Raw genomic sequence first — 14352 nt, forward strand, 5'->3', positions numbered from 1 at the left:
TAGACGTGTGAACTTAGGCAAAGGACATTAAATGTTAGATTGCGTCTGTTGGACCGACCACCCTGTCTCTACCACCACAATACCCTTATTAGACAGACCATTACATCTTCGTAGACAAAGAAACCGTATAGTTCGTGACACCACAGCTGCAAATGTACGTTGACACATGTTGTGTGGTGTATAGGGCATGTTGTTCGAAAGAGCGGCGCAGTCCTCAACGGAATAAAGGAATGTATGCTATCGAAGCCCTGTGATATTTCAATGCAAGTAAACAGCGACCATGTGGAGATGTAACAACGACATTTCCAACTTGACTTTTGCTCTCGCTCACTTTGCAAAGACGAATTTTAAAGTACGGCGTTTGTTAATTGGTTTCTCATTACGGACTCCAAACAACAGTTCTTGGAATCCGACTATCCGCCCCATTTTAAATCCTCGTATTTTATGTTCGTATATCATGCAAGTTCTGTATTTCTATAAGTCTCTCGGTTTTAGCCGATATGCCTGGTTTCTGTAAGGTTGCATCGGATTATATCGCTCGTTTCCCCGAAAATCCCCCAACCGAATAATTCGGAAACGACTGACGCTACCGAAGAGCATTCTTTTCGGCAGACATCCTGGAGACATCGGATATAAGGATATAAGGATTCATAAGGATATGTATGTGTTCAGGAAGGGAAGGGCTTCACACGTAAACCTTTGTCTTTATCTATTGCCTTCACGATCAATTTTATCCACTAGTGTCCCAACTTTCATCTCTCCATCATTAGTCCAGTGTTGTGTCCACTACCGAAACTAAGAAACGGAGTACCGCAACCCGCTCCTTAACTCAAAAGTAGCGCAATACTAGCATCTCTACAAATGCGAAATTTTAGCGGGTTACCGGTAACACTACCAAATAAAAGTAACGCAGATACTTTTCCGCCACCTATATACACTCGCCGTTCAGACACGTGTTATCCAATGTATCTAGCGATGGTGGGCTATTTAAACTCCTCCAATTAAACGAAATGCAACATAAAACTCACTACAGGTTACAGCCAGCATAACTGATGTCGTTTCCGGCATAAACATTAAGCAGCTTTAGGATAGGGTACCCATGCGCTTTCAGGCCCAAACAACTAAGGGGTCGTCCCGCACACAACCCAAATAGTATACACGTTAAAGGAGTCGCAATGTTCGAATTCGAAACGTAAAATGCTTTGCGGTACTCTAGTGATAGAGCTGCACTGAAGCATAAAGTGACAAGATCGACAACGTTTTCTGTTGCAGGAGGCGCAATGTACAGCGACGACTTCTTATTTCTTTTTAGACCCCAAAACCGATGGGAACCCTATCCTCGCATTTGCGTCGCCATCTGTAACGCAAACACTTTTCAATAATGTTGCTATACGAGAACAGTTTTGTGTTCAAAATACCCACAATTCCCAAACTCAAGCCCTTCCGTCTACTCACTGTCACTTTGTTGATTTGGGTTGATTTTTATTTGTGCCTACCTCTGCTAGATATATCGCATCACATATTGATTTAAGAACAGGCTGATCATCCGTCTTACGAGGGATTTACCAAATGTGGCTGCGTAAAACTTTACCATTTCTCTCACGTGGTATGTAACGAGCGCCAAGCATACAGAGGCGGACAAACACGACACTTAGAGCCCCCGTGCCACAAAACAACTAAAGACGATTGTTAACGAGAGCAAAGCTCACTACCAGTAGGCTTCTGCATGTGCCATGCGAAACAATACTTGAATCCCATTCCACTACCAATATCAGCTGAAATTATATAATCTCGACAGAAATGCTTCACCCACGTCTATTAACAGCATATACTGACACTCGAAGTAAAGATCTTTCCCTCGAAATGAAAAGTGTTTACCCGCAGCGACAAATACAAACGAAGACAAATACTAAACAAATGATTCCACGCCGAGACTGGGAGGTGCCGCGTGTTCGAATCCCGGTACCAGCTGTGCTGTCTGAGGTTTTCCCTGGGTTCTCCGCCAGGCTTTCCAGACGAATGTCAGCACAGTACCCCCTGAAGTAGGCTCAGGACGCATACTAAACCCCCCACTCTTTCCTGCTGTCCTCTCTCCATCTGTCCACATCTGTACGCCGCTCATAGCCACAATTGCTTCGCGGCGCTAACACGGAATGAATTCAAACCAAAAGAATTAAACTAAACAGGTGAAATATATCATCGACGCGTATACAGTAACTTGGCATCATAAAAAAACGGGGGGGGGGGGGCAAACCAGCCCCGTTGTTCACATTGTCCACTATCTCATTGTGCTATGTATTTCGCAAAACGTTGAAAAGTACGCGGATCCAAGCAAAACAAAGTTGGAAAGGTTAAGAGATTCTGGAAGAGGATCGCATCATTTTTCGTCACATTCAGTGTGGCTTAGCTTGTGAGAGTATAGTTGAAATCGAGGAAGATTTGTTGGCATGTCTCCCTGAATGGCTAGAAAATTAAATAAACGGGAAGAAATAACTGATTTGTCTGTGTATCGCTTTTTTTCTTCCCCGCTGTTCCACGTTTCCATTTTATTGGAAGTAGCGGAAGCTGTAACGAAGTCTGTCGCTGCAGAATTTGTAGCGGAAAAGTAGCGGGATCGCTACTCCGCTGAAAAAGTTGTGAATACAGCCGGATCATTACTAGTCCTTTGCGGTACAACAAGAAAGTGTTCTTCCTATGTCTGAACTGGAATCATACTAGCACTTGAGGAGATGTTTCGTGTTTTATTTTGTTCGCATATTCACAGAATACATAAATAACTCTCCACGTCCCCTTAGACAGTCAATACTCTTGGTGCGTCCAAAACGCTCTTCCTCTATTTCTTGTGGAGACCGTAGTACTGGGCTCCAAGACCATAGCTGTATCCGCCAAGGCCGTAGCCATAGCCAAGACCGTAGCCAAGACCGCCATAGCCGAGACCATAGCTGAGGCCGTGGCCATAGCCAAGACCGTAGGTAGCAACAGCTGGGGCCTGGTGGACGGTGGTAACGGCAGCTGGGGCAGCAACGGCGTGGACAGCTGGAGCAGCAACAGCGTAGGAAGCCACAGCTGGGGCAGCGACGGCGTGGACAGCTGGTGCGGCGACAGCGTATGAAGCAAGAGCTGGGCGAGCGACAGCGACTGGAGCAGCAACAGCATGTACAGCTGGAGCAGCGTAGGTCACAGCTGGGCGAGCGTATGTGTAGCCACCATAGGCGAGAGATGGAGCAGCGTAGGATACAGCTGGAGAAGCGACTGTGTGATGGACAACAGGAGCAGAGGCGTAAGTCACAGCTGGACGAGCAACAGCAACTGGAGCAGCGACAGCGTGAACGGCTGGGGCAGCGTAGGAGACAGCTGGGGCAGCGACAGCGTGAACGGCTGGGGCAGCGTAGGAGACAGCTGGGGCAGCGACAGCGTGGACGGCTGGGGCAGCGTAGGAAACAGCTGGGGCAGCGACAGCGTGGCTCACAACAGCAGGAGCAGCCACAGCATGGCTGACAAGTGGAGCGGTGACGGCAGCACCGAAGCCAACGTTACCAGCCAAGGAGCTGGCGACAAGGCCGAGCAAGACAATAGCGCTCTGTGAACAGAAACACAACAGAATTCAAATGCTTTTTGTTTGATCATTTTGTATGACAAACCAGCCACCGCTCACCCAGAGGACCTGAAAATCTCACCTCAAGCACACAGAAAGATCAACGTCTCTCATGACCCATTAATTTAAACCGTTCACCGTTAATGGGCATCTAGGCTACCATTTATTCTTAAAGGACAGCAGTTCCAACGCAAAATACGAGTATGACTCCCTGTCATCACTGAGCTCTGCTGCGAATGAGAGTTATCCATATTTATTTGGCGCAATGCAAGAGTATCCTTTTCTTTGAACAATGTGATAACTATTATTGGTATGTCATTATGACGCATATATGATCGGTACCTACTTGACCTAATTGATACCTATTGGATTCCCGGCCGAGGACGGCAGCAATGTGGGGGAGCTAAACATTGCTCCTAGCACCGTGTGTCGGAGATTTCCGGCGCACGTCAAAAGGACCCCAGGTGGTCGAAATTATCCGCAATCCTACCCTGCGGCACGTGCAGCATGTCGCCACACTAGGCAGACAAACCTTACGTGTAACGTCACGGCACTATTATTATTATTACCCATTTGATATTTCTTACAGTGATTTCAGTATTCGCGTCGTAACGGGGACGACACCCAGCGTCATAACAATGCATTATCCTTGAAGCAGGGTCAAGCTAGGTACCCCTAGTGCACGAATGTTCCTCTTGGCATTTCTACGTCACCCCTTCTGTCTCGATCCATTCGTCCCCCTACCGGACAGATACCGTATTTTTCGCGCAGTGCCATCATCTCGGACGAACATTAGGACGGCGATGGGCTTCAGGCAAACTGCAGAAATTGCCAAGAATATTTCGTGCTATTGTGGCTTTACGGAGTAGGCTTCTGAAAAACCTTGTTCTGCAGTGATTTCTAGAATAATTCGCGTTTGAGTTGTGTGGACGGGTCGTCACTAGGGATTTTCCCAGCAACTCCACACACACACGCATACACCTTCAAAATTTTACACCACCTCCAAGAAAATCCTGTTATGGGTATATCCTATATATGGACATACACGGTCTGTTGCCCCCGTCCCCAAACTGAATTCCAACACTCGTCTCGAATAAAGATTATGAGTAAACCCTTCAAGTTCCGAGCCAGGTCTATACGGACCCTAGGCCTCATAGCAGCACCTTAGGCCATGCTTATTCGGAGCCGTCTTATGTCGTCGCGTCGCTATCCTCTGTCGCTCTCGCATCCTTCCCCTACTAAGGCCTTAGCTATTTCTCGGTGTACCGTGGAATAAATACAGGCGACATCTTAACTCTGCCCGCCACTCACCACGGAGTGCATGTTGACGACTTGTGTTACCTGGATGAGATATGTCCCTCACTCGCCCTGTCCTGGCTTTTATACTGAGCATCCTTCAGGAGAAGGCGGTATCCAAGCTGTTTCTCACAGATAGAGATCTCGACACGCAACGTAGACATGGGTGAGGAACGCTGCGACATCTAATCAAAACTTGCAGCGGAATACCAAGACCTACTTTGTTCACGTTCCTTCAAACGCAAAATCGCTATCGGGCTGATGGAGGGGCAACACCTAAAGTGGAACTTATCTCTTTTACAATGCATTTCATTCCATTTCGTGCTTTTCATTCAAATCAGCTGATTCTTCAAGAGCGCGTGCTATTGCAACTGCAGTGTGACAGGAATACCTGCGGTTCGACATAGGTTGGAAAAGGGTTACTTGGGAATGCTCGAGTGTTATAAGATGACAGTAGACAGAAGCCTAGCCGGAAAAAAATATTTCGAGATGGGTTCTACGGGAGCTGTACATGGCGGAGAAGGATTTAGGAAGCAAGCGAGCTGGTGAAGATGATGCATTGAGACTTCGTGTTTGTCCCTTCGTGTTCCCTAGTCTCGGCGTTTTACATCATGTAACATTCCCTGTCCACTCCTCTGCTCGAGCCTGCCGCGTTCGTCTTCTGCACGATTCCTCCGCCTCGAAGCCAGAGTGAAATGCGGTCCAAGAAGGCTGCTCCGGCTCGCAGTTTGGAGACGACCAGCGCAAGACAGCATTAATCTTCTCCCCTTTGCTTTACCTTCCATGAGTCCCAAAGAATGGATGTACACTCCAGCTTTGGTCCAACTACCCTAATAATTATATGCGAGCTGTTTAGCGAACAGGGATGCCATGCCATAAGAATATTCCGTTCAATGTAACCAATAACTTTGTTAGCATCGGATGAGATAGTGCGGCATGACAAATATCTGATAACGAGTGGATAGAGAGGTAGCAAGCGAGCTGGTAGTATAGATCCATAACTTAAAAACCCGAGCCGAGACTATAGGGACAAAAAAAAAAAACGACAACACAGATAAGATCTCCTTGAAAGATGAAAGAGGCTTTTCTGGAATTTGAGGCTTCGTATGTATTTGTCCCTTCTATGTTGTTCCAGCCTCAGAACATGAGTTCTCTAAGGTCTCCTTGTATGTGTTGTCGTTTTTTGTCCCCTAGTCTCGGGTTTTTAAGTTATGGAAATATCTGGTGTTACGGTGAAGTCGAGGTACCTGTAAGATACGCGTTCTCGCTGGAATTGATGTTCCCAATGCAAAGTTGATACGAGAAGATGGAGCTGGCCGGGTGAGCGTCATTCCTTGGAGTAGCTGGTACTACTAAATGGTCAGTCACATCCAGGAACTCATCTATGAAACACGGCATCGGCCGATTATCTACTTGGCAAATTTTCGTCCCAAAAGTGGGTCAAGAACAATGTCGTCGACTGAGATTTCCTTTTCTCTTTCGTCTGTTTGTTGGGATGGGATGTTGAGCAACATACAACAAAAACTGACTATGTCCTTTCGCAAACCTTTCACCCTCGTGACGTTCTTGGGAGCTAAAACGAGTGTGGAACGAAAGGTATTACCACTCTGTATTGGCACTTTCTCTACTATATATTCTCGTTCTTTTTGATTCAGCCAAGCCAGCAAAGTTGTAACCAGCGGCATGGTGCAGCCCGCTCCTTGGTCACAGAATCAAGGTTACCATAGGCTGTGCTGTCTGTGACCTTCACTGATTTTCTCGTGGATCTCTCCGCCGTCCTGCCAAGGACACACATCCTTCCTGCTCACCATAGTTCCTTCGCAGCGCTAACATGGGATTGCACATTTATGCCTTCATTATAGCCTAGAGCCACGGTCACGTCATTTATACAAAACTGCAGGTAGATGGCGACACCTGCTAAAGATCTACACGATACAGACGAGTCCTCCTCGTATAATGTTTACGTTCGAGCTCTTGGTGGCTCAAACTACACAATCTTGTTCCGTTTTCACTTGTTGGTCCTCGAGGTCTCCTAATGTTCGGTGTAGCTACCAAGAAATTAACATTTGTCAATTTGGCCGAGTGCCGTTTAAAGGCCTCACCCCGTAATTACAGCCTGTTCCTGGACGCTTCGTGACTCGCTTCGCAATGTGGACGGGGTATCGTGTTATTGTAATTGCTGTGATTTCTAGGCCAGCTGTCGAAGCTGTTCAACTGTTGCTCTTGATGCTCATATTACAGTTATATTAATAATGCGCGGTCAAACTTTTAATTTGGCAAATTATATATGCGATTCATCTCTGTCAGAGAGAAGCACGAGTGTATTCTTTATGCAAATTATGTTGCTTCTCGCGCGTATCACATTCGCTGAGCACGAATGAACTATGAACTGGAGAACAAAAATGAAAAGGTAGATTGACGCGTGAGGCGTGCCAGCCTATTTCTGTGGCGACATGCTGCATGTGCCGCAGGGTAGGGCTATGGTTAAACTGGAGAACTATATTACTCGAAGGACAATCCAGAAAACTGCATACCTGCAACCGGGTAACCAGTGGTGACGTCACAATTTCAGTTTCATTTTTCACTGAAAAGGGAAGTCCCCCACTCTCAAACAGTGAAGGAAGGTATGGCCAAAATTGGGGACCGCTAATTTTCCGTTTTCCGTTGTTGGGTCGTCTGCATCGGCACTTGTATTCGGAATTCCTGCTTAGATGTGCTTTAGCCTGTTGAAATGCCCCTCAAAATGGCAAAGCTTTCTATTGACCTTATCGAGTTACGTGACCACTACAAAGCTTCGAAACCCCTAAAATTCACCATCCCCTATTGGTTCGTCACTTGCCTTTCCCCCTCCTCTCTTGTCTTACATTCTTCTCTAGAATAAAGTTTGGGCTCCTTTCCCTCGTGGTCCAAATTGAAAGCTACGGCTGAAGGTGCCACATAGTCACAACGGTGTTCATTTAGCGTCACTATTTGTCACACCCTCCACTCCTTGGATCCTCTCCAAGAACAATCCGTTCGACTCCTGTGCCAGGAATAACGGCCCTCCGTAGCTGACCTTGTGCTTCGATGCTATCTCTTTGCAATAGTCCAGTGACCTCGTCGTACACGACACATGTCCTGTAGCGCGCCAACGATTTTGCATGTCGTTCAGAGGCTCGGCTAGAAGCCATGTTTATGTCCTTAGCCAACATCACATATATGGTAACGCCTGTTTGTCCTCTTCTGCCTTTCCCGGATGTCGAATTACTTAATTGTAACGAGGATTACCGAAATGTACATGCTCCGAATTTAAAAGGAATTAATCGTCGATCGTAAAGAATCTGTTTTCCCTTTTCATTTTTGTTTAGTTTGTAAAAATGTCGTAACCGGAATAGCAGTTCTTGCCTCGCTTGTCTGAAGCGGTTCACGAGATCTATGTGATGGATGATGAATAGCTGTCTACCTTAAAGAATGCTGTGCGTCGAACCTAGAGGTCTGTATACATGAAGGCCGTGCATCGCCCACATCACCGTGAAAGCGATTGAACAGGGTAGATGCAGGGCGCACAAGAAACCAAGCGTGTTTTCTCCAGGGCATAGGCGGATAAGACACGTTTGGTTTCTTGTGCACCCTGCAACGGCTCTGTTCAATCGCTTTCATGGTGATGTGGGCGATGCACGGCCTTCATGTATAGAGATGACAGACCTCTAGGTTCGACGCACAGCATTCTTTAAGGCAAACAGCAATTCCTCATCCATCACATGGATCTCGTAATACGCCAGGATGATTCATCAAATGCTATTTCATGTCGCTTTTATTGTTCAGCTACGATAGCCGACAGCTGGACTGATCAAAATGCAGTCGTCCTGATGAGTCGAAAATGAGGAGCACGTTCTTCTTCGTTGTCCTCATTACCTATACCTTTCAGGTCTACACTTAACTTACACTTATTCCTCCCTCTGGACTCTCGACAGTTCAATATGGCGAAATTTCTTGTCCAGCCGTTGCATCCATCTCAATAACCGCGCCAAGAAGCACTGCTTACCTTTTTCGGACAATGCTGGACCTGGCTTCTCATCCCTGAGGTAGTAATTGGGGCAGAGCATCGCCTGCCACGATGAAACGTCCCTATCATAATCATTAAAATAACGCGTTATTGTTGTCAGGGAACAATTGGCAAGAATGGCTTTGTGCACGCTTACGTAATGAACGGACTCGATGGACAACGAATCTGCCGGTAGACCACATTTTTTACGCTTTTCTGCGGTTAACCACGATACACCGAATCTCACATTCTTAACTATTAACGTGGTATATCTAATCTAAAGGTAAATAGCTAATCATAAATTGTAATTCCGCAATAACCCGAGTGTTACAGACACACGCTCCGTTCCTAAAAAGAAATCCAGGCAATGATGGCCCTATTTTTATCAATTTTCTAGAATTACAACGATTATCGTCTGTCAATTAGACTGCATTTGAGTCCGAGAGGAAAAATAAGAGACTATCATCAAGTTTGTTAATGGGCCATTTCTGGGTACGCGTATGCGCATGCCCGCAGCCACTTCTGGCGGCGGCTGCCATGTTTGTTGACATGAAAACATGCTGTAGGCTGTGACGCGAGTTGGCGAAGCTTTTTGTCGCTATGATTATAATGTGTCAACTGCCGAAACATAAAAGGCACAAATGTCGATGTGTGGTTCTTCCGTTTCCCACCGTAAAAGCATCTTCGAATGAAGCGAGAGCTTTGCATTCGCGCCGTTGGGCGCATGGTTTCGTGTGGATGACGAAGAAGAACTCACGTTGTCGCGCTCTCCGTCCCCTACATATTTCTCTTTGCCGGTTTTGGCGCATGCGCTTTGAAGCGCCTCGCAATGCCTGTAATGTGCTGCGTCGAACTGTACGAGCGTCGCCATGATAGTTGGCATGAAAACATGGCTTGTTATAAATATGCCTTAACAAGTTTTCGTCTTTTTTTTTTTTTTTTTTTTTCACATCGCGTGTTGTGTGCTTCCACAGGATGAGGCCATACCATTCTAAACAAATGTTATCCTTCTATAAATCATCAAAAAATGTCAGCGACGCCCACGTTGTGTTAAATTGTCATCATTGCTTCGTCGTCTTCTCATCATGTCGCCGTCTCGCCGCCAGGAGCGTCGCGTACATGGAAATCGTCCAATGCGGAAGAAGCTTCTCTTCTTCTTCTTTTTCTTCTTTCTAGCTTGTGAGTACGGCGGCCATACGAATGACAATGCGCTCTGTCACTTCAAACGTAATATTTCTGAAATCCCATCGCTTCTATGAGGACAAATGTTAAGTTCTATACAGCCCTGAAACTGTCTTCGTTCCTCTTAGTGAGGACTGAGGAGGTATCCTCTTTTTGTAACTCAATTTCTAACTAATCAGAAAGCTACTTTACTTTGTTCATTAGCTATCACCTGCTGATGGACTTATTCAGTAAAACTGCCACTATGGTTCCTGTGTTAAAACTCTTACACCGAGATAAGTACGGTGCTGCATTATTTCAAGGATTGAGAAATCCAAGGTGCCACGTTGCAAAGGAAGACACGCCTAAATACTGTAACAAGTGATTTCACTTTATTAACACAGCACCTTCTAGTTGTGCGTGGATATGTCGTGACATGGACATTGTTGACTTCGCATGGACTTAGTGTTGGTGGGGAGTTCTGAAAGGAAAGAAAATACCAGTTATTCTCTTTTCCTGCAGCACGTCACAGGCGCGTGGTATATCCATGTAAGTTCTGTCAGCTCAGACAATTACGGTCAGGTCGTAGGGTCTTATATGCAATCTTGGACATGAAAACCATAACTGTTATATTCAACGTTCCATCTGGCGCATATATGGAACAATTTCTGCATTTTAAGTCCCGTCTGCAAAGAGAGTGCCCCAAGCGTAGTATGGGTAATATCTCACCTTGTGATTGTAGTCACTGTCTATTTCTTGCGGAGAGCGTAGTAGTGGCCACCGAGACCGTAGTTGTATCCGCCAAGGGTGTATCCAGCGTTGAGGCCGTAGCCGGTGTAACCAAGACCGTAGGTGAGACCGTGGCCGTAGCCAAGACCGTGGCCGTAGCCAAGACCGTAGCCAAGACCGTATGTGGCAACAGCTGGAGCGGCAACAGCGTGGCTGACAACTGGGGCAGCAACGGCGTGGCTGACGACTGGGGCGGCAGCAACGGCGTGGCTGACGACTGGGGCGGCAGCGACGGTGTGGACGGCTGGAGCGTGGTGGACGGTGGTGGTGGTGGCGACGGCAGCTGGGGCAGCAACGGAATAGGAAGCAACAGCTGGAGCAGCAGCAACGGTCACGGCTGGGCGGGCAACAGCAACTGGGGCGGCAGCGACAGTCTGGACAGCTGGAGCATAGCTGTAAGAAGCGACAGCTGGGCGGGCAACAGCAACTGGGGCGGCAGCGACGGTCTGGACAGCTGGAGCATAGCTGTAAGAAGCGACAGCTGGGCGAGCAACAGCAACTGGGGCGGCAGCGACGGTGTGGACTGCTGGGGCATAACTGTAAGAAGCGACAGCTGGGCGGGCAACAGCAACTGGAGCGGCAGCGACGGTGTGGACAGCTGGGGCATAACTGTAAGAAGCGACAGCCGGGCGAGCAACAGCAACTGGAGCAGCGGCGTAGGTCACAGCTGGACGGGCGACAGCAACTGGAGCAGCAACAGCGTGGACAGCTGGAGCAGCGGCGTAGGTCACAGCTGGACGGGCAACGCTGTAGCGGGTGTAGCTAACTGCTGGGGCGGCATAGGAGACGGCTGGAGCAGCGACGGCATGGCCGACGACTGGGGCAGAGACTCCGTAGCCGTAGCTAGCAACGGCTGGGGCAGCAACGGCACCACCGAAGACGTGGCCGAGGGTAGAATAGCCGTAGCCAACACCAACGTGGCCGGCAAGGGAGCTGGCGATGAGTCCAAGGAGAACTACGGCCTTCTGTTGGAGATTTAAAAATGTTGCTTCAGCTCACAATAAAATATCTTACAAACTTTGCCTGTGTTGTTGACAAATGTTTAACGTGGCCCGATCTAAACGGATAATTCTGACACACCAAAATCAGGAACATTCAGGAACAGTCTTGTAACATGTTCTATCCCAAGCAGACACGCACTAAGGTCTGTGTTCGACTTCGAACTTGCCGGTAAATAGGTATACTAAGTCATGCAGGTTCACTACGTACTCATTTTCTTGCAAATGAACTATTCCTCAAATTACTGTCAAGTACAACAGAGCGACAGCCTCACAATAACCTGAAGGGACCCATCTCAACGTTTCCTAGGAGAGCTTGTCCTGAGCAACACCACTGAAACCTCTATTGAATCTCAGCTGTTGAAACCACCCAACGAATGTCTAAAAAGTGAAGCTGTCATCCACACTTAAAGTGGCCCAGGCGTGTATCTAGAGAGGAGGGGTTAATCCGGATGGTCTTCGTTTCAATTGGTATTGTGCGGTATTCTGCTGTCCGGGAACGGATCCTCATCCAAGACTCCTGGATCTGCTTCTAGTGCGACCCAGCTCTTTTTATGTAAAACTACCTCAGAAATTTCATATCACCGGCTAGAGAGAAAGTCGACTCGAAGAGAAAAGCGTCTGTAACAATCCGCCGCAGCACGCGTTCAAGTATCCACAAGCGTGTCATACTCACAAGCATGTTGAAGTCTTGTTCTGCGTTGCTCGCACAGACAGTACCTACCTTGAATGACTCGGCCCCATTTATACCAGCGATTGACCACTTTCCCCTCGCGTAGAGGAGGGTGGTGTTCCCACACACGAACACCTTGCGTTCGGCTACCTTGAAACATCATAACGGCAAAAAAACAAGATCTGGGCGTGTGACATTGTGGAAGTGCGCCAGCCTATTATCAGAATCCCCTCCAGTGGCTCCCCGCAACTGGGTTATCTCAGCGTCGATCGGACAAATTCAAATTCAAAATCTATCGTCGCCGTTATGTGTATGCAACGTCCTTAGTTCTACCCTCCGGCGGGGAACGGTTGGAGAAAGTCTTTGGACGGAATCGCGTCATGAATCGAGATGCCTTTCGTTAGACTGATAACAGCGACGCGTTCTCTAAGCCTATCCCGGATGATGCACTTGGGAATGCGACGATACTACGGTGGAATTTCAAATTAAAAGTTGCATAACTCGCGGGCAGGTTAGAAGGGTGAATTCGTTTCAGTCCAGACAGGCGTCATGGGCGGGTTTTTTTTTATCTTCTTTTTTATTTTATTTTTTATTTTTTTATTATTAGGCGCTCGTGGAATAGACGAGGTCGGTACGGGCGACGATCAAGGACGAAGGGGTTTGAGTACAGATAGATGGGTTCCGACGTCGCATCCGATAAAGTACTGTGCATCAATATGCAGCTGCATTCTTAGTAATCAGTATTGCTCGGATTCCTCACTGTGACTTCAGCGCGAGATGGTTACGAAGAGACAATGTAGCAGAAACTCCATTGCCTCGCTATATATGATTGATTGATTTGTAAAAGAAAAAAGTTGAGATGTTAGTCCAGAGCCACTCGACGTCCAATACATATTGTGCCCTTTCTACGTATTTTACTTCGTTGAGTGTAACTAAGTGTGCTCTATGTCTAGGCCAGATATACCGCTGATGGTGCGAGTTTGTTTCTTCCACTCAAAATCACGTGTATAGCGACTTAAATTGTCTGGAAGTTGTGCTTCAGTTCGGAACCGTGTAGGAACATTTATGTGGATTCACACTCCCACTAGGTAGATTGCTTTTTATATACAAAATATCTAATTAAGGACAAGACAAGCTACCATAAGCGTACTGGAGTAGCCGACCCAATGTAGAGTTGGGCCAACATCTCCATATTTTTCTTTTTTTTACCGACCGACCAACCAACACGCTTGGGGACAGTAAACCGTACCTTTAGTACTCATGTCAGAGGAGGGGCTTTGCCTTTGTCTACCTTCTCTATACTTCTCTACTCAGGTGAACGTTTCAACGAAGCCCTACACAATACCCAGTCAGCACAAATTGTTGCAGCGAAATTGCGCCAATATTGCCACGCAATATTGATGTTATGTTGCTAATGAACGCCTTCGTTATGCTACAACGATGTTAAGGAAACAACATTGTAAAAATGTGATATTGCGATGCTGACGTGGCATTGCTAAGCACCGCCTTCGTTATTTTGCGACAATGTTACAGAAACAACATTGCAAAAATGTGAAATTGCGATGTAGATGCAAGATTGCTAATGACCGGTTATTTTACATTGTAGCAACGTTACAGAAGCAACACTGGAGGAGCATCGTTGTCTTGGTGATATATATGTGCTATGTAGCGCAGTATACTTACATATCCAGTAATCGCCCCGGACAGACTTCAGGGGAACAGCGTCGACATTCGTCTGGAAAGTGTACCGGAAAACCCTGGGAAAACCGCGGACAACACAGCCAGGTTCTGAACCCGTACTATACCTCCTAGTCTT

General features: G+C 47.1%; 2 protein-coding genes across 2 annotated transcripts; both read right to left on the reverse strand.

The window, feature by feature from the left end:
- Positions 1-2721: 2721 nt before the first annotated feature.
- On the reverse strand, positions 2722-4928 carry LOC135392153 (cuticle protein 16.5-like). Its single transcript, XM_064622844.1, has 2 exons — positions 4907-4928; positions 2722-3580 (listed from the first exon to the last, which is right to left on the reverse strand). The coding sequence occupies exons 1-2, from the start codon at positions 4916-4918 to the stop codon at positions 2834-2836; spliced, it is 759 nt and encodes a 252-aa protein (XP_064478914.1). The 5' UTR covers positions 4919-4928; the 3' UTR covers positions 2722-2833.
- A 5518-nt stretch (positions 4929-10446) lies between these two features.
- On the reverse strand, positions 10447-12643 carry LOC135392152 (pupal cuticle protein G1A-like). Its single transcript, XM_064622842.1, has 3 exons — positions 12540-12643; positions 10806-11830; positions 10447-10557 (listed from the first exon to the last, which is right to left on the reverse strand). The coding sequence occupies exons 1-2, from the start codon at positions 12543-12545 to the stop codon at positions 10826-10828; spliced, it is 1011 nt and encodes a 336-aa protein (XP_064478912.1). The 5' UTR covers positions 12546-12643; the 3' UTR covers positions 10447-10557; positions 10806-10825.
- Positions 12644-14352: the final 1709 nt, after the last annotated feature.

Source organism: Ornithodoros turicata, chromosome 4 (genome assembly GCF_037126465.1).
Source record: "Ornithodoros turicata isolate Travis chromosome 4, ASM3712646v1, whole genome shotgun sequence".
Taxonomy (NCBI): domain Eukaryota; kingdom Metazoa; phylum Arthropoda; class Arachnida; order Ixodida; family Argasidae; genus Ornithodoros; species Ornithodoros turicata.